Below are 25244 nucleotides of genomic sequence, written 5' to 3'. Positions count from 1 at the left end.
CTTTTTTGTGTCGAGCAACAAACAAAAGGTAGCTATGTACTTTTGCTGCTTCAATATTGGCTCTCGTGTGTGACTTGCATTGCAAACGCTTTCTTTACAAAGAGGTGTTGGAGTTTGACTTTGAGCCTATTCGCGCGCATATCAGTTGGCCCCGAGGACAAACAGGTGAAGTGAACGCAAAAGCTGTGGCAGCACAGGTAAATTTCGTGAAGGCGAAGAAGAACGAAAAAAGATAACGAATGGAGCACGAAATTGTGGATCAGTGAAAAGTGCGTTTTGGCAGCTCGACGGAAGTAGTATAGCAGAAGCGGAGATCGAGCAGGGCAGAAACCTGCAGGCGTGCGCGACGCGGGTATTCCATTAGATGAGGCGTAGTCCCTCAGGACAGCCCCGGGCGGATTGAAATGAGTCTGCAATCTGATTGGGACTCGCCAGCCTGCGGTCGCGTTGTCGAAAGGCGCCAGAGAGAGAGAGAGGGAGAGAGAGAGAGAGATATATATATATATATATATATATATATAGAGAGAGAGAGAGAGAGAGAGAGAGAGAGAGAAAGAGAGAATTCGGGCCCAGCGTCCCCAAAGCTTACTAAGAATTGGTAGAAAAAAGAGAATGAGAGAGACAAAGACGCATATATTTTGTATTTCATTGGTTGGTGAAAGCTATTTCTGTCAGGGTGACGGGAGCCAAAAGCCAAAGGATGTGGCAGGCTGTAGTTCTGGTGTCTGCTGCCTGTATTAAATACTCGGGCAACGCGACCACCCAGTCCCCTGAGGACAGGTCGCTGTGCGGCATGAATGCAGTGCTCGGTTAAAGGGGCGTGGTGACGGAATGCTGCGTTCTTATTTTGGCCTTCACTTTGGCTCCTCGCTCAGCACTCACAATTGGTCGCAGGAGCAATGGGCAGGCCGGACCAATGGTGGTGGGACTTGCGTGATAAGGGGCCTGATGTTATTAAGGCTGGAACGGGAGCTATATGCAAAACGCAGCGCGATAGGCATGGAGTCCGTTCCACGTGTCTCCCCTGGTAATTTTGCCGGGGCTTGGTTATTTTCACGATGATGGAAAGGACAACGATGAGAAATGGGGATGAAGATTACCGGCTACTGTTACGTACAGCGCTTGCTCAGAATAGCAGTATAGGTGTTTTCTTGAAAAACCCGTCGTGGTAGCTCATTGGCTAAGGCGCTCGGCTGAGCCAAAGGACGCGGGCTCGATCCGAGCCACGGTGGCTACTTTTCTGATGAGACGAAAAACGAAAACGTCCATGTGTCGAGATTTCGGGGCACGTGAAAGATATCCAGGCGGTCAAAATTAATCCGGAACCATCCACTACGGCGCGGCTCATAGCCCATGTGCAGCTTTGGCGCGTTAAACAAACAAACAAACAAACAAACAAACAAACAAACAAACAAACAAACAAACAAACAAACAAACAAACAAACAAACAAACAAACAAACAAACAAACAAACAAACAAACAATAAATAAAAAAATAAATAAATAAATAAATACCGTTTTCTAGGAAAACAAATTATACCCAAATGGACTGAGTCATGATGATGACCTGCACAATGTTGATGACGCTTCCTCTCCATACAGCTGAAGAATGCGCACTGAAAAAGCTTTCTTTCATTTTGGCGGAAGGAGGTGTTCTATAAAAAGCAAGCAAATCCAGATCACGGTATTTTTTTATTGTACGCTCTTGTTTTTTGCTTCCCCAAGGCATTACAGCCAGTAGAAGTAAACTAAAATGAAAAAAACGCCTATTTGAAACTGAACAAACGCATGATATCCCGGTCTGAGCATAGTTTCAAATAAAACGCAAGTCGAGGTGCTACTTTTGGTAGTAGCCGTATTAGAGTTTTTGTTTGCAAGCGTTCAATAATGAAAACCTTTTCTTACTTTTGTACCCTCTTGCTTTCTTAAACATCGAAGTTGCTCCCATGATATACGTCACCAGCTTATGGCTGAAATTATTCGTACATTTGGGAAAAATGCTGACCATTTCCACAAACTCGATTCCTCAGTGCCTTTTTGGTGCACTTTACACTTACAACACACGGAACGTATAACAAAGCTCAGAAACGTCTACCAAGAAATATACAAACTTTTAGTGCTCTTCACCAGTCGCACGCGTCACAGTGGTGACGACATACTGCTGAAATGCATTATGCTCATGCTAAGCTTACTACCGTGAAGCCATTCCTCATATTGTTGACTGAGAAAAAGGTTTTCCAGACTCGTGCGTTTCTATCTTTTTTTTTTTTTTCGAGATACGTACTGTGAAGCCATTCTTCATATTGTTGACTGAGAAAAAGGTTTTTCAGACTCGTGCGTTTCTACTTTTTTTTTCGAGATACGTTCGTGCAGGTGTCTCATTATTGCTACTGGTCGACCACGTTGTCACTCCTCTGCCAAGGCAGAAACGCGCACTTTTTTTTTCGAAAAGAAGAACCTGCGTTACAGATACGGCCTGGCTTCCCAAGCGTGACCTATATACCTCGCTACAGGAGCGACCTGTCAGTTGAAGCCGGCTTAACCGAGTGAGCTCTTGAAACAACGCTTAAGCCCATTTCAAACAGAATAGAGCCCACCCGATCCGGTGAAAAGGCTCATTACACAGCGCTTTCCGGTGGGCATGGCGCTTTGCATGTGTACAGATGAACCGTACCATCGAATCCCTAATTAGCCTAACAAGAAGCACGCCGTGCGGAGTCCCGCGCTTCCGATTGACCTCCTGTCCGCTGTCTCTATTTTAAATTGGTGGCTTCCCCTTAGGTACTGTTTTCACGTGCTATCGTCATTGACATCAAAGAGAAATTACACATCCGCCGCGACTGATTTTAGTTACACTGCAACACATCGTAGTTCCTTCATCTTTAACAGCGTCTTTAAATGGACCATGCAGACAAAATACAATTTTGTTTTATTCGAAAGGTTTCGTGTTTTATAGTGCCCCAGCGCTAGTCCGGAAACAAACTGCGCTTCATTTACTGAGAAATTAATCAATGTAAGTTGAAATTTTGATCCTCCCGCCAAATCGTGTGTTTTCATGACGTATGCAATGACGTCACAAGAACAGCTCTTCAAGCGAAACCTAGTGTGCCATTAGGCTCGACAGCCGACTGCGGAGATTTGTTGACGGTTAATCCTCCTAGATGCCGCGACTATACTGCGCCGGGCCATTTTCTTCCTTTGTTTTTGACCGTATTTTCACCTGCCTTGGTTTTGTTAAGGTAGAAAATAATAGTTTCGTGAAACATGGTGTTCGCTCGACAATATGGTCACGTAAGACACCGTGGCTTACGTCAATGGGCCAGTGTCGTCTGAGACAACCCCGAAGCGCCGCACTGCCGTATAGCTAAAGCAAGCATAGTGCGCGCACTACTAACAGCACTGCTCATCGGTACTAGTGTGTACGTGTACTTTAGTAACTTCTATTCTTTAGCCCACCATTCTTACTGCTATGGAATGAATACGCGTTACGTTTAAGCGAAAGTAGCTCTTTCTGCAAGCTTATAAGACCTGCGTAACTTGAATCTTCTCTTGCCGGCTTCAGACAATGGCACAGCTTTGCATATTACGTCGTTCTAGTTCTGGAAAGTGGCTAGTGAGTCGTATGCCCTTTCCCTTTTTTCCTAATCATATAGCTTATGTGCGCGACGTTTACGGTAAAAATGATGTCAGTATGATCCCAATGAGGCCCTCTTTCGTATGAACCGAACTTTGGCTTTGTTTACATAGCCCCTTTAATATATCTGTTGTATTAAGTGAATGTGTATTACTGCCTCATCCTATTTTGTGGTCGGCGCCGCATAACCTACTAACAAGGTATTTAGAAATAATTCAATCCCATTGCGCGCATCGCCCGCTATGTAAGCGAATCGTATTGTTTTCAACGTACTTAAAGGAGCCATGAAGAGAAAACAAAAGTTTGTTTTATTCGAAAGATTAGGTGTTTCATAGTACCCCAAGCGCTTTCCCGGAAGCAAATGATGCTTTATTCACTGATAAATAAGGCAATTTAAGCCAAAATTTTAAATCTCCCGCTAAAATTGAACATTCCGTGACGTGTACAATGGCGTCATAGAGCCGGTCCATGAAACAGATACTTAGCATGTCGACTCCATATAGCACCCACACGCGGGAGTCGATCGAGACGGCGGCCATTTTAAAAATACTAGTAAAACCTAGTGCACCCGCAGCCCTAGTCATGGAATCGCCTGATCCGGAGAACAAAACTCTCGCCGAGGAGCTCGGGCTTGCATTTAACAACCTCACACCACAAAAACGCTCAATGCTTCTAAGTGCACGAGCGGCAAGAGTTGTGGGATACGCGGTGGACGGGAAAGCGACCATTCCGCGATAGCCACAACAGACGAACGCCCAGCCGTCGGCACCGCTGCCTCGTCAGCCCCGTCGCGACGGACGAATATAGACTGGTACGTATGTGCCGTATTTTGATTACGGTTAATAATAGTTCAATTTCAGTAGCAGTGTCACTTATGCCAGTTGGCCGGTGTCGTGTATGGAAAGCCGTTCGCGCGAGCTCTCTGCTTCGACCAGAAAGATACGAGCGTCAATGCGCGGTGTTTGCGGCATTTTTTTCCCCAAGGTCAGAGCGATTTGACGAAGTCGGCAACGAGCGCCAGCATGTTCCAGGAGTGAGCTAACGTAAGGGTCCCTGCCGTAACTGAACAAACTGAAGTTTTCAGTGGTTGTAAACTGGAAACGAGCTCGTAACGACAGCAGCAAACCAACACCATTCGTAACTTACGCGACGACTGGCACTATCTCGTCGCTTCTTGCTGTTCCTTACTCCCCTCGTTTCTATTTTTACCTTTGCTGGTTGGCGATATGACGGCCAACCTCCTGTGAAGGGATTACGATACGAAGCAAGGTCGCGGCTGTGCGTGCTGGAACGGTTCGTTGGCCCCGAAGAGCCTCGAACCCGAAAATTCGTCTGCGCGACGGCGAGATGTCGAGCTCGGCCGGCGCGCTAGTTTCGTACGCATTGGCGCACACGCTTGCGAGTTCGTTCGGACCTTCAACCGTTTACTCCACCGTTCTTTGTCATAAAAAGAATGTGCAGTATGTTTCACGGGCATTTAGCTCGCTATGCAAGCTGTAAGCCCTGCCTAACATGCGTTTGCTTTTGCCGGCCTCCGCCAATCGCAGAGCTTAGCCCATGTGACGGCATAGGTTCTGTTGCGGGAAATGAGCTGGAGGGTCGCATGACCATTCCCGTTTTTCCGAATTATGTAGCTTATTTGAGCGAAGTTTGCGTTATAAGTGGTGTCGTTATGGTTCTAACGAGGCAATCTTTCGAATGAACCAAACTTGTGTTTTCTCTTCATGGCTCCTTTAAAGCCTCGGGTACCGGCGTACGTTGTAAGGTTTCAAAGTGAAAAAATTGGCCTAAGCTCTGGTTCTTCGTCACATAGTGGTCAGTTGCCGCTGCTAAGCTGTCAAATTCACGCGTACCTACAGAGTTGGACATGTCCGCGACAAGGTACTGGATGACGCTTTACAAGCAGAAACAAATGATTCTTTCGCAATTGGTGCAGCTAAAGCGCCAACGAAAGCATGTATAAAACACTCAACGCGGTTGAACGTCACCAGCGTTCCCAAAATCAAATGTTTTTTGTTTTTATTTCAGATTAGAACTCACTCATGAATGTTTCGCCAAGTCGTTGTTTGTTGTACCGAGCGATTGCACTTTACAGTCTCAGACCCGACGGGTTTGGGGAAACATATGCCTAAACAAATACGTGTCCAGTGTTCCGAATATGGGATATCCCATTTATGATAAAGGTATTCAGGTTGTTCAATGTTCTGCAAAGTCTCTCACCCAGTTGGTATCAACAGAAAAACCGCATTTTATATTTATGTAACGTTTAGGAGGACCTTCTCTCCGGTTCCGCAGAGATCTTTGTCGTGAGGAGGAAATCTGCAGGCCGCAACTTTCGATGACTAATCACAGGAAAATTGTGGAGCTTTCCACATATTTTGCCACGCTAGTATTCAGGCACGAAGCTTGCTGTACGCAAAATAGCCTTTTTGAAACAATTGAACAATGTTTTAACAGCGAAGTTGTTTAGCGGATCGTTAGAGTTTTGTGCCCGCTGTTAAAAACAGCAAGAAAATTCCAAGTGCACGTGAGCGCGCCCACGTGACCGCGTGCCTCGCGACGACCGCTCAGCGTCCCCGGCTCACGTTTGTAAAACCAAGCATACCCACTTATGGACATTGTCCAAGATTGCGGTGACTACCCAACAGTTAAAAAAAAAACAAAAAAAAAACAAGAAGATTCCGAGCGTTGGTGTGTGCGCCTCGAGACAACCGCCTGCTTCCCGGGCGCACGTTTGTGAAGACGAGCATACCCACTTAAGGAGATTGGCTAAGATTGCCCCCCCAAAAAAGAACCAACGTTCGCCGTAATCGTGGCAACACTTGATCGGAACGAGAAAGACTCCAGTGTTCGCCGTAGTCGTGGCAACACTTGCTCGAAACGAGGAAGGCGCGTCGTAGTGCACGCCACTCCAAAGTGATGTCGACGGATTATCACGCCCAGAAAAATGAAGGAATCTCACACTTATAGCTACAATTGCGGCAGCGGTGGTCATGCGGTAGCGAATAAGAAGCAAATCGGCTGCAATCGTGGAATTAAACGTTCGTGATGGTCGTGAAGGTTGCGTGCAACTTCGCTACCTTCCAATCTTAAGCGTTATTGTGACTTTCTGCATTTTTTAAAGTAGACCAAATGTACAAAATCTGCTCCGGTGTTTATGTGAGGGAGCCTCGGCGCCGCTTCAGACTCAACTCGCGTATCCCGTATCGCTGCGCTTTCTTTTCTCAGTATTACTTTAGTAATGGCACCAAAGTTCGTAGATTTGCTCATGGAGGCATTTTTCTAGCGCCTCATTTTCATGCTGTGCCAGAAAAAAAGCGTGAGAGTTCTCTTCATTACATCAAAGATTATTGGACGGTACGCATGGGCCGATAACGCTAATCCTGACATCCCTTAGCTGTACTTCAGAGATAACCGTTTAAAGGAACATTTTCGGCAGAAATACCATGTGTTCTAAAAAATTCACTAATATCTGGGCACTGAAGAGTGTTATTGGTACATTTCCTATTGCTGCTAGTCTGAGAGGTTGTCGCAAGCCAAAAGCCTCCATTAAACCCTGTTGGTCTTTTCCTCTCGCTACAAACGCAGTTGGAAGAGGAGCAGCTTCGTCCACTCCGGGAGTCGACGCGTGTGGTGCAAGTGCGCGGTCACAAGGCGGCCATCAGCCGAGACCTGCCACTGATCAGCTCTGTATTAGCCGAGCACGGCTGGTTGCTGAGAGCGCCCCCGTGGTTCCGGCGCCCCCCTTCTCCCTCATCGTCCTCTTACGCATCCCCCCTCTACTCTGCCGCCTCTTCGCCGCTCACCCGGACCAACTCTACGCCCGAAAACAGCGACAGAGGTGAGCAGCAAGCTTATTCCTATCGCACTACGGAAGCAAAAATATTATTTGTCCCTAGTCCCTATCGGTGAACGCTGCCTCTTCCCGCTCCATTATTTTTTTTGCTCAATTCGATGCCAGCTGTGCGAAGTCTACCACGTCTGTGCAGTTTACGCCACCCAACGCAAACCTAGCGCTGCTCGGGGTGACAGCGGAAGTCACCGTCTTTTTGTTTTATCTTTTTTGTTCTTGCTGGGCTTTTATTTCCCCTAGTTTTGACACCACTTATACGTGGTTTTCCCGAATGGTTTTATTTGTTTCCGTAGAAAATAAATCCAACGCCTGTTTTACAGCAAATCTGTATACCGTATTCCCCCCGACGGTTTCATGGCCATGGGAAAAAACGATCTCCGCGGGCAAGAACGCCAAGGCGCCAATGCCTAAGACGCCGAGCGCACGCGTCGGGCTAGTCTAGCATACAGCATAGAGCTTGGAATTCGTCTAACGAAACCACGAAACAAGCATTGAAACCGCATTATGGATGATAAGGCGCCTGTGAACAATCGGACCCCGTAACCATGTGTTCCTGGTAAAGACTATGTTTGGGGATAATCCTTGAACGCTAGGCAGAACTAGTGTCACTCAATTGAGCAGTTCTTGCCCAAGACGCCGAGCGCTTGCGCCCGGCTAGGCAGGACCCAGCATTTTCCGCATCTTTAGGCGCAGTTCTGCTGCTGAAATGGAGTTACAGGCGTCATCTTTGATTCGCCCTCCGAACGACGTCAGCCGTGCGTAGCCGCAGGGCCTGGTAGAGAAGCTAAGCCTATCAGAGTTGATTGACTAAAACGCATAAACAAAATGGCGGCGCTTACGAGCCGTCGTAATCTAAACAAATGTCACGTAATGCGAACTGGCCAATGATCATGCCAGCGGCAAGGAACAATAGGAGAAAAAAGTGCCGATACTTTCTACCCTCATCTAGCAGCACTAGCCGAGCGCAAGCGACAAGCCCGCCGAGACGACGAGAAACGTTTCGTACCCCCTCCATTACCATTGGTAGCGGTTTACGAGAGCTTTGCTGGATGTCCGCTTTCGCAGGGCGGGATGGCGACCAATTCTTTAAACTAAAAAAACATTGATATAAAATGCTAGGGTTTTCCTTACGCTAAACAACATGGGCATCTATGAGTCGTCCCAAAATTCCGTATTCCTCTTGAATGTGTTGTTTATTTAAAACGGAAATGCTATCATTCACCAAAATACGACTTTTTTTTGCCCAACAATAAAAAGATCTAAAACCAGTGGGGAAGAATTGGAGTGTCGTTTATTGCAGCAGCAAAATCGGCTATGAACCATTTCACATAAAAATCAAGACATAGTAAGACATTCCGGCCAGCAAAGCGAAACGAAACAAAAAGACAGCCCTTTTTTTCCGTTAGAATCAGAGTGGCAGCACTAAGAGCCATTATAGCCCCGTTTGAGGCTAAAATACTTACTTCCCTTCCAAGAATACCTCTTGCTGACTACTTAGTGAGCTTAGTTCGACTGGTTTCCGGCAGAGATAAGCTGGAAACATTGGGTTATTCGCAGTACCCGTGACTACCCTGCTCCACTCTGAACACGCCAATTGAGTCTACGTACGTGGCACGGAACTGCAGTTAGCAGTTGGCGGATGGCCGTACTGGGAGCAGCCTCTCATCGCCCGGGCGAACGTGCTCAGTGCCGATTTCCTTATACGCGTATTTGTCAGCTGGATGGTGTGATACCCATCCGCTTGGGCCTGACAGAATGAAGGAAGTTCGGGAGCACTTCTGCGTCCCCGGCAATTTTATGTTAATAGAGAACGCTAACTGCCGATTTCGTTATTTTGTCTCGGTTTAGCATCACAAACGTGACTTCCATTCAATTTTGGAAGAAAAATAAATACACCAAATCATGTTTTTAAGTTGCGAAGACGTTAGATCGGTGACGGAGACACTATTTGTAACGCAGCAAACATCGATGAATAAACCAAAAATTTAGAAGGTTCATACAGGCCTTTAGCGATGCTTAAAGGCAATTAATTATTTTGGTCTAACAAAAAAAACTATTATTTTTTTCGTGGGTTTGATTATATTTGAATATTTCCAAGAACTCTTCGATGTTTTTTTTTTATTTTGCGTTAACATATTTTAAGCCTTAAAGCAAGACATGAACAAGTGTATGCGAGGTACTGTTGCATTAGTGTGTTCTTGTATTCGACCTCCCACGGTCTCATGCAACCGCTCTGTGTCGTGTCGCCTCTGGCTGGGAGTCGCATTCACAAATGCTTATTCTTATTTGATTGATTGATTGATTGATTGATTGATTGATTGATTGATTGATTGATTGATTGATTGATTGATTGATTGATTGATTGATTGATTGATTGATTGATTGATTGATTGATTGATTGATTGATTGATTGATTGATTGATTGATTGATTGATTGATTGATTGATTGATTGATTGATTGATTGATTGATTGATTGTGGGGTTTAACGCGCCGACGCAACGCAGGCGATGAGGCGCGCCGTAGTGGAGGGCTCCGGGTTAATTTTGACCACCTGGGGATCTTTAACGTGCGCCGAAATCTCGTACACAGGGGCGTTTTTGCTTTTCGCCTCCATCAGAAAAGCGGCCGCCGCGGTATTCCTATTTGATCGGAATGGCAGTTAGTGAGACGTGTGAAGTCTGTGACACACCGGAGACCATACGCCTTGTTCTTTTCGAGAGTCCAAGTCATGTTTTTCACCGAAAAGAAGGCTGCTCTGCTCTACTCTATGGTGGCTAGACTCTCGATGGTCGTTCTCTGAGGAGAAAATCCTGCACCACTGGCCTTATCCGTCATCTGCATACAGAGCAACAAAAGAGTTCCTGTGCTTCCTAAAGATGACCAACTTGCACAGAAGGTTGAAGCAAAAAGACTACTCTCTATGAACTCACTGAACTCTTTTGTCTATAGTAGTATCTTAACGCTCGGCACACTCGTTACGCCCTGTCCTTAGTTTTTTCCTACTTTTTATGTTTTCCTATTTTTTCCATTTGGTCCTCCTTCACAGTGTAGAATAGCAAACTAGGCCACAGCCGGATTGACATTCCTGTTTTTCTTTTACTTTTTTTCTTCCCTCCTTAATGGTGATATAAAGAACAACCTACTCAATTGCTTTGGGAATAATTGTTTGCCCATTTTCATATGTGTACGCTACTGCACTTCGCGTTACGTTTTTTGGAATATTATTTTGAACTGCACTTCGATCATTTTCGTCTTCATACATACTGCCGGAGAGCAGTCGGTGTGGCGATAACCGTTTTCCTATTTGGGTCAGTTTATGAAAGAGCTGTCACCACTTAATAAGTTTTGTGTGCAGACCCGCCGCGGTGGCTCAGTGGCTAAGGCGTTGCGCTGCTGAGCACGAGGTCGCGGGTTCGATTCCCGGCCGCTGCGGCCGCTTTTCTGATGGAGGCGAAAAGCAAAAACGCCCGTGTGTTCGAGATTTCGGCGCACGATAAAGATCCCCAGGTGGTCAAAATTAATCCGGAGCCCTCCACTACGGCGCGCCTCATCGCCTCCGTTGCGTTGGCGCGTTAAACCCTACAATCAAAATCATCAAGTTTTGTGTGCACACAGGCACGTTCACCCTTAGATATAAGCCAAGTATTTTCCGACGTTTACTGACTGTTACCACTGATGCAGGGGAAATGATTGTAATCACACGTACGATACGTCAGTTCATTCTAAAGAACACTTAGTGGAATAAATTAGTTCGTAGTCTTCCACTAAGACGCGCTTCATAGCTCCCGATGTTGCATTGGCTCGCAAAATTCGCAATTTCCACCTTCACTTTTCCCGTAAGTGAGCATATGAATTACGGATACTGCAGGAAGACTGTTTCTTTCGCATTCGTCGATGGGTTTCTGGGGCAAAGATTTTCTCAGTGTAATGAAATATCTCTATACTTAGGAGAAGGGGAGGACAAGGAAAACATTGTTCGAAGTCAGATAAGAGCGCTCTAAGGAAAATTCTCAGCGCGAGACCCTGGTAGATCTCGCGGCCGTCTACGTCCTCCCGACTATTGCCGAAAACACGCAATTTGTATTAGGGGGGGCCAGCGCTTGGTGCGCTCCTGTAAAAGTGGATTTGGTAAAGACATACGAACTACGGAGAAGCCCTGCCACTGTCTTTTCCGCAGTGAACGATGAATTTCGGCGGAAAAAACTTCCTCATTGTCTACCATTTGTCTCCCTTGCTTGCAGGAAACATGATCCAACCATCATCTGAGTGGGTGTGGCTCCTGTGCCTGAGCTTCAGCGACGGCGACAACGGAGCCTGTGTGGAAACGGCTGACTTGCCTCAATACCAGGCGGTGCGTTCTTATAATTTATCATTTTTCATGATTTAGATTTCGCGGTCAAAGAGCATCAACGGACCAAGATTGCCTTCATAAGGCACCGCACAATTTCTTCCGTGTAGCAGAAGGAGCCCATAGGTGTCACGCACCCAACATCCCACTTCTGGTTCGTCTCCTGAAAGGCTCGTGAGAGAAATGAGCTAAGGACCGTTGATACCAACAACAGAGGCATTTAATGCTCTGTAGACCATGCGATAGGTACAACTTTTAAAAGAGCGATGTTCGCTGTCGTTGTGGGCGTTGCTCAACATTTAAATTATTTATATCTAACTAACTTTCGTAGCGAGAGGCTATAACGTCGGCGAGGCAGAGCGCCGCTGCCTCAAGGTCACCGAAATACTTCTCTAAGTGCATTATTCAAAACAGAATAAGGGGTTTTGTCTTCAGCAATGTCAGCCTCCGGCGTCAAAATATGCACACATGCTGTAGGCAAAATACTGTATATAAATGTCACAAGTCAAGTTAGGTTATATGTTTTTTTTTGTGCGTGGTATATCATTCCTAAGACAAAGCAATAATGACATGCGCGAGACATATAGGGAATGTTGAAATATATTTGCCCTTCACAGGCCAGTTTTTGTTTTTCGCGAACCAGCTTTCACGTGAGTAAACGTATACTTACGACCACCGTGATTCCAAACCACGAGCAACTTTCTATTACCGCGGAAGTCGCAAAATCACACAATGAGACGGAGATAACACCCGGCCTACTCTCGTTTTGAAATAACACCTAGTTGGGTGCACATCAAATCTTTCAGTGTAAACCAAGGAGATTGTTTGACTGCGCCCAGCATCTAACCATTCTTGAGTGGTTTAATAAGAGGAAATGTAATCGGCAAGAGTGTAACTATTCATGCATTTTGGCATGGCGCGTTTATTCTCAAAGTTAAACAGAAGGCGCGGCACATAACGCTTGGACACACACCACAATGGGCGTACCAGTGTAGGCGTCTTACTGCCGTGCTGCAAACACATGCTCCAAGCTTCTACAAAAATCTCGTTAGTGGGACGAATCCCCGTAGTTTACTCGTTCTTTGTAACGTGTTCCTCCTTAGCGCGTCGGCGTACCGAGAACTGCTAAGGGCCAGAAACGCCTTTTTCGAGACACCGTCTCTGCGACTTGTGCTGTTTCTGTGGCTCATGATTCAAATGCCTGGCACAACTTTCCCCGTACGCCTTTGTTGCGCCGCAGAGATACAAATCTGTCCCGCCAGCTCCCTTTGTGCGGGAAAGAAAGGAATGAGCTCCTGCCTTCTGAGCTAAGCGCACCATTCGTCTCCAAGTGTTTTCTCGAGGCTTTCCCTGCGGCAACGGCGGCAGTGTTGTTTTTCTCAGGTGTTTTACGTGACGTAGAGGAAGCAATGCGTTTGCCGCAATAAATGATCCTACTCGTGTCATGCGATTCTCTCTTCCTCTCCTCTTTTTTTTTTTTTTTTGCTCTTTTGCGTTCAGTGTACACTTTGATTTCCGCTTTTATTTTGTGTAACCCCCCTCTTCCCCCCTCTTTCCCCTTCTCTCCCTGAACGCCTTTCTACAAAATGGTCTGCTTAGCTGCACTTAACTGCAAGAGAAGTCTATTTGTAGAAAATACTGAGTGGGAGATTTCTTGTATCAATTTTTGGGTACTTCATCAAGAACTGGCGCTTTTTTTCTTGGGATATCTATTCGGACTATTAGTCACAGTTTTATTTTTATTTGAACACCTGACTCGGCCAGTTCTTAACAGGAAATACTAGCCTTGGCGGCTGTTTTCAACAATTAAAAAACGAAATATTTTTTCGAACGCTAGTTTGGGGGGGGGGGGAAACAATGATCTGTGAGAGCTTTAAATCTGGGTCTCTGGCTAACAATTTAGAGGTGAAAGCTGAGGAGAGTTTTACCACAAGAGCTTCTTTCCCCAAGTTTGTGACAGCAGAACCAATTCTAGGTTAGGCTTGCGGCAAAGACGACCTCCTAAGTCGCCAGAGGAGTTGACCAAAGGCTTTTCAACGACGAGCCCCCAAACGACGTTCCGACTTGCGGGTTCCAGAAGTAATCACCTGTGGTGTCAATGGCCGTCCTTAAAGAAGTACCCCCCTACACCCACAAACCCCCATAAGCTGCATGCTGCTCGAAGCTTTAATACCACTGCCTGCAATGTTGTTAAGCGCGGGGCTACAGTTGGTCAACTTCTTTTATGTCATTATACGGGTAAACAAAATAGTTGACACGCTATTTTGAGGAGATCTTCATAGTTTTAATTCTGAAGCGGATATTTCAGCTCACTTTATCGCTACGTAAAATCCATTTTCTTTTTATGTTCTGCAGGTAAATAAAATACCTGGTCTGAAGAACGTGATGCTGAAGAAAGATGTCTTTTGCAACACCATGAATGACGCCAGAAAAATACCAGGTATGAAGCCTTGTTTGCCTCGCTTTTGGTAAACGCTATCAAGCGTTGGGTGGAGCTTTGGGGCTCTGTAGTTCTTCCAGGACTTATTACTCTGGTGCTGTCAAGTGTGATAGGCAAAGTATACTGCAGGGCTAATATTTGGGGGGACAGCTCGCTTCCTGCGCGGTGTCCAGTTTAAAGGTTTGTTCTACCTGGTTCCAGAGTCTTGAAAGCTCTGAGTGGCAACTCTGTGGGCAGTAACATTTGACTGCGAATAACGCAACAACTATTCAGAGCTATGCAAATCATTTTTACAGTGCTCGCATTCGAGTATACTACTTGATCAGCGCGTAATATCACTTGTGCGTGATACCAGTTTTCTGCGGGTTCCTGAAGAGCCTGCCTTTTGAGCGATTTTTCTGGCGGTTCCTCACTTCACAAAAGAACTGAACAAGAACTGTGTTTTTTTTTTTTTTGGTGGACCATAAACATTCATGTTTTTTGTTTCTTATATCACCTTTTACCGGGTGGCAATATGTTTTTTTTTAAGTGCCCGACCTTGCAGCGAATGCTTCTCACAGCACTGCTACTTGTCGTACACTTCGTGAAGGTTCAGATAGTCCTCCTCGATTTTATGCTTTACTAGGTTCCATGACTTGGTTGGGAGTCCCATTAGATCAAAATAATACGTCTATACCTCGGAATACCCGAGGAGTGACGGTTTTTTGATAAAATGAAACGTGGGTTTCTAATGACACTTCGCTCTTGCGACCAACATAGCTATAACGACTCACAGAAGGCTCTGTCCACTCAGAAAATAAGTTATCTCGTTTACATCGCATCAGTTATTTTAAAATGTTGCTGCGTTGACTATCCTGAAGGCAAACAAATAGGCTTTTACGTGATCCTTGATCGTAAACTTACATTTGAACCCGCTTTTCGACCTAGGAAGATGAAAACTGTCCTTCAGAAATGCAGGGACACATACTGTTTCCCACCCTTTTTAGGGATAAAATGACGTCTCGTATTTTATTCCGCCATCAAATTACATTCACGTACCCTCTCAGAGAACCCGCTGTAACAAGCAGCGTTGAAACATAGGCGGCTTCATAAGCGGATAACATCAAATAGTTATAGTTGGTTGTACTTTTACGGCACTAAAACCATACATACATTAGTTGTTACAAATCACAATAGAGAAAATGGTCGTGGAAAGAGCAAAATTCCGAGATGTCAGACGAGGGAATTTGGTATCCCGAGCTTCTTCACCCAAAAACGCAATCTCAACGTCATTGTTGAGTTAACTTTCGCTTTAAAAAAGAAATGGTACAGTGAGAAAATTTTATTCATTCTGAATGAGGACTGCTGCCCTTAATGTATTTATGTCTGACTAGTTCAAAACAAGTTCCGGGCTGTTGCATCCTTCATGCGTGACTCACTGATGCTTCGTATATTTGCTTTGATTTTATATGCACCGGTATAATGGTTCCGAAAATAATATTTCCCGAAGCGTGTCGCGACTCTCATCGTGGGCTTCTTTTTAGAAAATGTGTACTATAAAGCTACTACTATCACGCAGGAAGCTCATTAAACAAGAGCGAGGACAAACCGGGGAACAATTACTGGGGAACATCTTCGCATTCAAGCATTATCCCGTCCTTCGAGGTTACCAGAAAGCGAAAATAAACAGAATTTGTCTTCGGTAAAACGCTGTCCTAGCGGCAGCACATTTTATTTTGTTCGCGGTGGGAGGATCCTCACTATCGACGGGGAGGAATCGATTCGCCAATATTGTCCGCAGTACAGGGGGATGTTTTTTGTAGGCGCGTCTTCAATAAGCTAATGCAGTGCGCGCTCGTGGCACGTTTCCTTTCAGGCCCCGATGCGCTTTGGATCGACACAACCTTCGGCGCTGCAGATGGTTCCAGAGATTCGCTGCTGTGAACGTGCCATTCTCTTGTCGTGACAATTGTTCGCCATTTCGAAATACCATCCCAGAAAAAAAACGTTTTAAAATTGTCAGTGTTTTTTTTTCACGGACTGTTATTCTTGTTCTCCCGTTCTTGTGTTCGGCAAAACGTTCTGTGCTCGGTGAGGGCGAGGAAAAAAAACAATCATCCTGATGGGCTTGTACGTCAGTAAAAACATGCCTATCGTCGGTTTGCTGCCGCTTCTGAAATCTGCATGTCCTGTCACGCACCCTAAAAAAAAAATAAAGAAACGAAGTCGAGAGTACCTTCAAAAATTCGATTGCAATTTTATTCGCCCCGTGCCAAGTACGTATGTTCTTTGGTTAATTTTTCCAAGCTTAGTAAAACCGCCTTTTGAACACACGTTTTTTTATATTTTTTTCAGGTGTTTAAAGTACAATGACTCACAAAAGGGTTGATGCTGGCGTTGTAGAATTATTTCAGCACATATATTTAAATATCTGCATTGATTTCGTTTAATCTACTTCTAGTAGTGTGTCCAAAAGTGAACCATGACACTTAGAAATCGCGCTTGGAAGAGGCAAGACATTTTTTATTTCTTTTTTGAATTTTTTATTATCGCGTTCGTTCCCGCAAGTCCAAGCGACTGCATGACGTTCCGTTGTAAGGAGAGGATTACTTTAAAGCTTAAGAAGTCATCGTGTCACGTGGGGAGTGCTGAGATTGCTATGAACATGTTAAGATCAGGGGTAGAAAAAATATTTTAATGATAATTTCTGCGCAATCAAGTCGCGAGAACACCAATCGTAAAGACACCTCCATCACAGCATCTGCTATTGGCTGAACTTTATCAGGGACGTTTTCTATCAGAACTTTGAGGATGCAGCATCGCGACAAAGTTATTGGTTGGTATCGAAGGTTCTTTTTCAGCGATCCGAGTTTCGCTTTATGCGTTTGTGCTGACACAGCTGAGAGCTGGTCGTGCCAGAGATGTGGTTGAGGTGGTTTTGGTTGCGCCTGCTATTAAGATGGTTTCAGCGTCAAAAATTTTGCCTTTAGTGTGATGGTGTTCGTAACAACCGGTCCGTGAAAAATGGCAGCCTCTAAACTGCAGGCGTTACCGGATGGATTGACTACAGTCATCTCACGATGTTGACAAAATTAAAGTAGGTATCGGAGGGTATCTTTTCCGTCCTGCTAAAAGGCCTTCTCTTCGGCGGTCGGGTGGGCCAGGCGTGATGAAGGCGTCGCTGGTGCCCCTCTGCTTCGTGCTGCCCAGCCAGTACCAGCAGTTCGTGAACGTGGCCGACGCCCTGGGCTACTCGGCGCACTGGCTGCTCACTCCACTCGCGCCAGGGGCCAAGGAGAGCGCCCCGGAGGCGCTGGACATCTTCAGCCCGCTGGGGAGGGCACGCATCCAGCAGTGAGTCCGACCCCTCGTAGCGCCCGTGCGATTCCATTCGAACACGCGAAATGTTGCGGTTATAAGAATTCCAGACCAAGCATACAGCATACAGCTCAGTATTCATTTAAAACAATAACAAAACAAGCATCGAAATCGCATCATGGATGATAAGGCGCCTGTGAACAATGGGCCCACTCCCCCCATCATGTGTTCCCGGTAAACATTGTTTGCAGATAATGTTTGAAGGATAGGTAGGACTTGTGTGTCACTAAATGGAGCAGTTGTTGCCAAAGACCCCGAGGCATGCGTGAGGCTAGGCAGGACCCAGCATTTGCCGCCAGAGAATCCGAGCGCAATCGACAAGCCAGCCGAGACGACGAGAAAAATTTCGTATCCTCCCCGATCAGCATTCATAGTGGTTTACAACAGCTTCGCTGGACGTCCACTCTCGCAGGGCTGGATGGCGACCATTTTGTGTTCGGTAAATTGTGATCACGGCGGGCGGGGTTTACGCAAGGTGCTCACTTCTCCCCGTTGCTGTTCTTTCCTATTCCCTCGATCCCGAGCGCAGGGCCTCGACGAGACGGGCGGTGGTGCAGCAGGCGCTTTCGGCGCCCCTGCTGGTGCAGGGCCAACCGGTGAGCCTGAGGGTCTTCTTGCTCGTCACCTCGCTGTCTCCGCTCAGGGCGTACGTGCACACGGAGGGAATGGTGCGCCTCAAGGGATACCGTCACGCACCTGCCGCCACCGCAGCCAAGGTAGGCGCTCCCTTGCATGAAGAACGCAGGTACTCTTTCGAGATCCGGTGTTTTATGTGCCTACTTGCTCAGGGCAGCGGATGGACTAGAACGGGTGTCACGTTGCGATCAATAAACCGTTTACGTCTGAGTACAGAAGGTATTACATGAGCAGTATGACGTGATCAACCATCCTTGTACGTATAAAAGCAGCTTATGACTGCTCGCTGGCAGCAAAGGGAGATGTGGGGTGTAATTCTTCAAGAGATGGCTTGTAATTAATTCAGACAATCTTATAAGAACAAAATATCTTGAAGAGTGCCCCGAAAGGCCCTGAAAAAAACAAAATACGCAACCCCCCCGGCGGGTGATGGAGTGACCATTAGCTTAAGCGAGGTTGAAAATGGCGCGAAATGTTCGAATAAGAATATTCGCGCATGTATTTGCGTGCGAACTCAAGTCCAGGATAAAAACATTACTGCAATGAAGCAAGCCCAGCTTGATTAACGCAACTTGACTTTTCATCAGCATTCAAACCATTTTTCGCGGTTTTTCACGTAGGTCCCAGCCGTTTTCTCTCTGTCCCACTCCTGCTGCCTCCACGTGCTGAGAGGCCCGTTTCATTTGAACGTCGCAGAGACAAGAAATGTGTACGACGGTGGCGCTGTACACAACACTTGCCCCATATTCCTGTTGCCTGCTTGTTCGGCAAAAGTTATTCATGGTCTGACGGTATACCTATTGGAGCACTGCCAGAAGTCAAACCTTTTCTGGACAGCCTCAAGAGATGGCAGCGCTAAGCACTCAAAAGGAAACAACCACGCAAGGGAAGAGACCACTGCCCTCTCGGGGCGACAAAAATCGCTAATAAAACAGTATGTGGCGAAAGCCGTACCGGCATACCAAGGGGGAGGAGAAGTGCGTTAAGGGATGTGTTTCAATTTTATATGAGCCTATTGAAAACGTCGCGACGCAGCGTGCAACCGGTGACCGAATTGCACGCATTGAGAAGAAATAACGCCCCTTCACGCCATATCCTCAGTTAAGTTATTTATTTATTTATTTATTTATTTATTTATTTATTTATTTATTTATTTATTTATTTATTTATTTATTTATTTATTTATTTATTTATTTATTTATTTATTTATTTATTTATTTATTTATTTATTTATTTATTTATTTATTTATTTATTTATTTGAATACCCTAAAGGCCCCGAGAGGCATTACATAGGGGGGGGGATACTATCCATACAATGCATACGTCAACACGCGTAAAAAAGACCGCACTGAGCGAACAGACAACTGGGCGAAAGATACATACATTCGTTAAAAAAAGGAAGGGGAAAAAAAAGAAGAAGAAGCGACACGGAGTTACCACACAGCGCATTTCATACCCGCAGTTCATTCCAATGCCAAGAAGTACACATGGCAGCCGAACATCAACGCTGCACTGGCACACAAGATACAACAGGGCACACAAGAAGTATCAGTCGGAACTTTCCACATTCAGAAATTTGCGCAGAGCAGATTGGAAGTTAGACGGGTCATCCACCGCTACAATCTCACGGGGTAGCTCGTTCCACTCGCTTACGGATAGCACAAAAGGGGAATTTTGGTACTTTCTGGTTCTTGCGAATATGAGCGAGACTTTACGATCGTGGTCAGTGCGATTGGACACATAATGGGCTGGAAAAATATGAGCACACGAAAAAGATGTAACACCATGATAAAGAGAGTGAAAAAAGGTCAAACGTAAGAATTTACGACGAGTGCTAAGGTCTGGAAGATTAAGAATCTGTTTTAATGCCGATACACTTTGGTATGGCGAGTACGAGCGCAGAATGAACCGGGCAGCCTGATTTTGAATGGACTCGATACAGTCGGACAGAATAGCTGTGTGAGGGTTCCAAATAATAGAAGCATAGTCAAGGGTTGTACGGATGAGGGAAATTTATGCTCGAAGTCTGGTGACATGGTTCGCAAGATATAAACGGCGCTTTAGAAAGCCAAGTTTTTTTAGTGCCTTGTTTGTTATGTGCTCAATATGCATGGTCCAGTTTAAATCAGGAGTAAATATCACACCTAGATACTTGAAAGAATGGGTTCGTTCAATTGTTGAACTGCATAACGTGTATTGATGAAATGGAGTATTTAGCTTCGAAGAAAATGTCATGACCTTAGTTTTCTCGGTATTAATTTCCATTTTCCACACGTGGCACCATTCTGCGAGGGTATTTAAATCACTTTGTAAAATAGCTACGTCATCGGTGGTAGTGATCTGCCTATAAATTATACAATCATCGGCAAATAGCCGTATTGTTGATGTTATATTGTTCGCAATGTCATTAATATATATCAGGAATAATAAAGGCCCTAAAACGTATCCTTGAGGTACTCCTGACCTAACACAACAAGAACTGGAGAGATTATTATTTCTATTTACTTTTTGAGAGCGACCAGATAGAAATTCATTAATCCAGCGGGTAGTTTTTACGTCTAACTCTAGGCAATTTATTTTTTGGATAAGCCGTTTGTGGGGAACGCGGTCGAAGGCTTTGGAGAAATCGATAAATACTGCATCTGTATAAACCAATTTGTGCAAAGAGTCGTGTAAGTCCGTGGTTAATTCAAACAACTGTGTTTGGCAAGACCGCTTGTACCTGAACCCATGCTGATTATCGAATAACAATTTATTAGTATTGAGATGTCGCATAATGTGGGAGTAAATTATGTGTTCAAGGAGTTTACAACAAACCGATGTGAGGGAAATCGGGCGGTAGTTTTTTGGACATGAGGGTTCACCAGATTTATAAATGGGTTTGACATGACCAGATTTCCAATCGTCAGGGACGCACCCAGAATCAAGCGATTGTTGAAAAATAAGGCACAATAAAAACGAGGATACGTGACTAGTTAACTTTAGCAGCTTTGAGCTGATGCCCTCAGGTCCAGGGCTGGAGCGAAGCGGAAGTCTAGCAATTGCACGGGATACACCAACTTCAGTAACGATGATAGGCTCGCTTGGGTAAGTTATTGTGGTAGGAGCGGCGGTACAGGACTCGTCAAGGGGGGGTTCGTCGGTAAAAACTTCACTAAAAACATTGTTTAATACGTGGGCACATTCTGAGGTGGGTACAATGCAACCATTTGCGTCCTTTACTGTTATTACACTGTCCGTATCTTTGGGGTTAATTACGCGCCAAAACTTTTTTGGATCAGATTTTAACAAATGCGGCAGCGTATCATTAAAATAATAATTCTTAGCTTCTTTAATGGCTTTTTCCGACTCCCGAGCTAATTCTTTATACTTGTTCCAAGTACTGACACTGTTGCTTTGCGAAGCCTTTTTGTAGGCTCTTTTCTTTTTATTTAGGCACTGTTTAACCTTTTTCGTAAACCAAGGAGCACTTCTTTGTGATGTGAAGGAAACCACTGGAATCCACGTATTTTCAATTTTCTTAAGGAAGTCACGAAACACTATCCAGTTTTCATTAGTTGTACGATTATTAAATTCGCTCGAAAAGGAGCTCGAAAACTCAGTTAGCATACAGTTAATTTTTTCACAATCAGCTTTTTTGTAATTACGTATGCGTTTAGGCTTTGTTTCCTTGTTAGGAAGTGGGAGAGGGTGGGAACAGTGTATTACTCTGTGGTCACTAATTTCATCAAGGACATGGACTACAACGTTTGTCGGATTGTTTGTAAAAATTAAGTCGAGAATGCGTTCGCCCCTCGTAGGTGCAGTTACCAACTGAGTTAGGTGAAACAGTTTTAACGTACGAAGGAAGCGGGATATCTCAAGACCGACTGATAATGATGGCGATGATGGTGTGACCCAGTTAATGGAGGGGTAATTGAAATCACCGTCAAGCACCAAAACACACTGAGGAAATTTGTTATAAATTAATTCGAGTACATGGGTAAGGTGATCAACAAAATCTGGTTTGCTGTCGGGCGGTCGATAACAGACCCCGATTATACACGTGCAACCTTCAAATTCGGTTTTTACACAGAGCAGCTCGAGAGGGGTATCAATGGCAACAATGGAAGGTTGATAAGAGCTCCTTATTGCTATCAGCACGCCACCGCCACGAGATGAAGTTCTATCTTTACGGAAGACAGTGAAATAATGTGGAAGCAATAATTCACTATTGCATATGTCTTCGCGGAGCCACGTTTCAGTGCCTAGAATGATATCAGCTGAGCATGCGTGACCTACGGAAAGCAACGAGTCAACTTTATTTATAATGCTACGGAAATTAGCGAGAAGAACGGATAAATTTTGTACTTTTGCTTTTATAGGCTTGATTCGGACTGTTTGTCAATCCGTGCTGCGCATTTGCGGTGGGTCTGCCTGAACTACTCTTGCAGAAACCGCATCATAGTAGTATATGTGCCCTTTAAGCTTCAGTTTGTTATACCGTACGCTGTAGCGCTCATCCTTCTCTTTGTTCGTTTTAGCGAAATCACGAAGCATTTTTCTTGCGAACTGTATTTTAGGGGAGAAGTCTTCCTCAAGCCAGATTTTAGGTTCATGTCTTTCAGTTTATGCCCATTTCGAAGGAGAGAATCCTTTGTCTTGGAATTTAGGAACTTTATTATCAACGGGCGCGTAAAGTCGGGACGAGGTTGCCCGATTCGATGCGCCCTTTCAATGTCACCGGGTTGCAAGTTTATTTTTAGATGTGTAGAACAGAAATCCTTGACTAATTTCTCGCTAGCCTCATAGTCCTCTTTGTCGACTTCCGCTAAACCTTTTATTAACAAGTTATTTCTTCGTGAACGATTATTTAGGTCATCGACAACATCTTCTAGGCCACCATTAGTCCGCGACAAAGTCATTTTAACTTCCTCAAGTGTGTCATTGACTGCTTTGACGCCAGTGCCTATTTCGGGTACTATAGGTAGATTTTTTTCAACTGCGCAAACTCGGGACCTAATATCAGCAATATCTCGTTGTATTTCTTTCAAGGTATTTGCAGTGGCGTCAAAGTGTATTTTGTTGGCTTCAATGCATTCTTTCAGCAAGGCATACACATCATCTACTTTGGGGCCTGGATTGACCTCAATGTCCCCAGCACAGAGCAAAAGCAGCGCTAGACAGAATGATAGTGCAAGAGAGGGCTTGGAGCACAAGACACAGAGTAGGCGGGCCTCTGAATGAGGGCGTTCAGCAACCCCTATCCTATTTCTGCAGCAGTTTCTGAAGGCTCCGATACGAACCCTGTAGGTTGCAATGTCAACCCCCATGACTCAACAGACCACAGGAGGGTGAGGCAAAGTACAACAGTATGGGGATCAGCAGCCACGGGAAAAAGTAAAAAAAAAAATCGTGTAGGTGTAGGCTATCGTGTAGGCTATCGTGTAGCAATCGTGTAGGCTAGCGACACCATTGCGGTGCCGCTTTCGTTACGTTTTTTTTTTAATCTTTACTGATAAAAATAATGGGTTGCTTGCTTTTGGATGCACTTCAATGCCACTCTTCAGGCGCTTTATCATCAAATCATCAAGTAGCAGGGGAGGGTGGGGGGTGTCGGATAGGAGAGAGAGGCCTCAGATTTCAATATGGAAACAAAATCCGCTAAGTTGAATGACGAAAACAGGCCAGAGATTGCCAAGTACGAAAAACTGGTTTTCCGCCTGTAGGAAGAAGGAATGTGGTTGAAAGCAGGCAGCCCCCCCCCCCCCCCTCCACCCCCCCCCCCCCCTGCTTTTCTCGCGCGTGAAAAAGGCACAAGGCTCTCCAAAACAAAACCGCAAATGTTTCCTTAAACCAAGAGGATTTGAAATGCCACTTTCATCCTTGTCGGGTGCTTCCCGCCACCAAAATATCGAAGCAAAAATAAAGAGCGGTTTGCGGAGCTACCAAAATACGCACCAAAAGCTATTCCTGTGCACCGAAAGACTGAAACTAAATCCGGCACACCATTTGTCGCTGACAATGTGTGGTATTGGATTGTTTCTAGTGAGGGACGTTTCTTAGAGGGAGCTGAAAGGCCGTTTTCCTGGAAATCGGATGTACGCTTGACGTCTTTAGAGAAAAGTTGGACTGAGCTGGGCAAAGCGAAACACACTTTCACCGCGCGCCAAATGCGATAGTCATGTATGTCACGCTTTCTCCGGGCTGCCAATGCCTAACCCTAATGCCCAAACAATGCAATAGTTTAGTTTGTGTTGGTTTCTATGTTGCTCTTGATGCTCGTTTTGTTCATGTTCTTGTTTGCTAGCTTCACGTACTTTTGCGTTTGCTAATTTGTTTCTTTCCGTGTCTGACACGGGAAAGCGACAACGTAGTATAGGGAACTGTGACGAGTTTAGGCACAGTTTTTCGGCTTGCGGTGCCGCTGTTAAAGTTTCTGTCGACGTTTCTTTCTAGTCCCTCCCCCCTCCCACCCACCCGCATCACTTCAAGGGCGGAACGACCGCTCAACGCTTGGCGCGAAAGTTTCAAAAACACCTGCCAATGTAAATGTAAACCAGGAGAGCCAGAGGCGCGTTACCTATAAAAAACACACGGACGGTAAAATAACACGGTGTACATCAAGGGAACGAAAACACCCGCCGTGGTGGCTCAGTGGGTATGACGTTTTGCTGCTGAGCACAACGACGTGGGATCGATTCCCAGCCGCGGCGGCCACTTTTCTGATGGCGGCGAAAAGCAAAAACACCGATGTGTTCGAGATTTCGGCGCACGTTAAAGATCCCTAGGTCGCCAAAATTATTCCGCAGCCCTCCACTACGGCGCGCCTCATTGCCTATCTAGCGTCGGCACGTTTAACCCTACAATCAATCAAATCAGTCAGGGAAAGGTAACATGACTATGGACCCCTGACAGAAAAAAAAACGCGAAAAAAAAAGAAAGAGAGACGTACCATGGTGGCTCACTGGATAAACCGTTGCGCTGAGGAACCCG

At 45.4% G+C, this 25244-nt stretch overlaps 1 protein-coding gene across 1 annotated transcript in view; it reads left to right on the top strand.

Moving 5' to 3' along the window:
* Positions 1-25244, top strand: part of LOC144151637 (cadherin-like and PC-esterase domain-containing protein 1) — a 139675-nt gene that overhangs the window by 78332 nt on the left and 36099 nt on the right. The window contains exons 5-9 of the mRNA XM_077682751.1: positions 7222-7474; positions 11729-11838; positions 14191-14275; positions 17419-17608; positions 18162-18348. Coding sequence (XP_077538877.1) covers positions 7222-7474; positions 11729-11838; positions 14191-14275; positions 17419-17608; positions 18162-18348 — 825 coding nt within the window. The remainder of the gene's footprint in view (positions 1-7221; positions 7475-11728; positions 11839-14190; positions 14276-17418; positions 17609-18161; positions 18349-25244) is intronic.

Source organism: Haemaphysalis longicornis, unplaced genomic scaffold (genome assembly GCF_048455015.1).
Source record: "Haemaphysalis longicornis isolate Haplotype H1 unplaced genomic scaffold, Haemaphysalis longicornis Haplotype H1 scaffold_9, whole genome shotgun sequence".
Classification (NCBI taxonomy): domain Eukaryota; kingdom Metazoa; phylum Arthropoda; class Arachnida; order Ixodida; family Ixodidae; genus Haemaphysalis; species Haemaphysalis longicornis.
The sequence above is the reverse complement of the archived record's forward strand: the minus strand, read 5'-3'. Positions and strand labels throughout refer to the sequence as shown.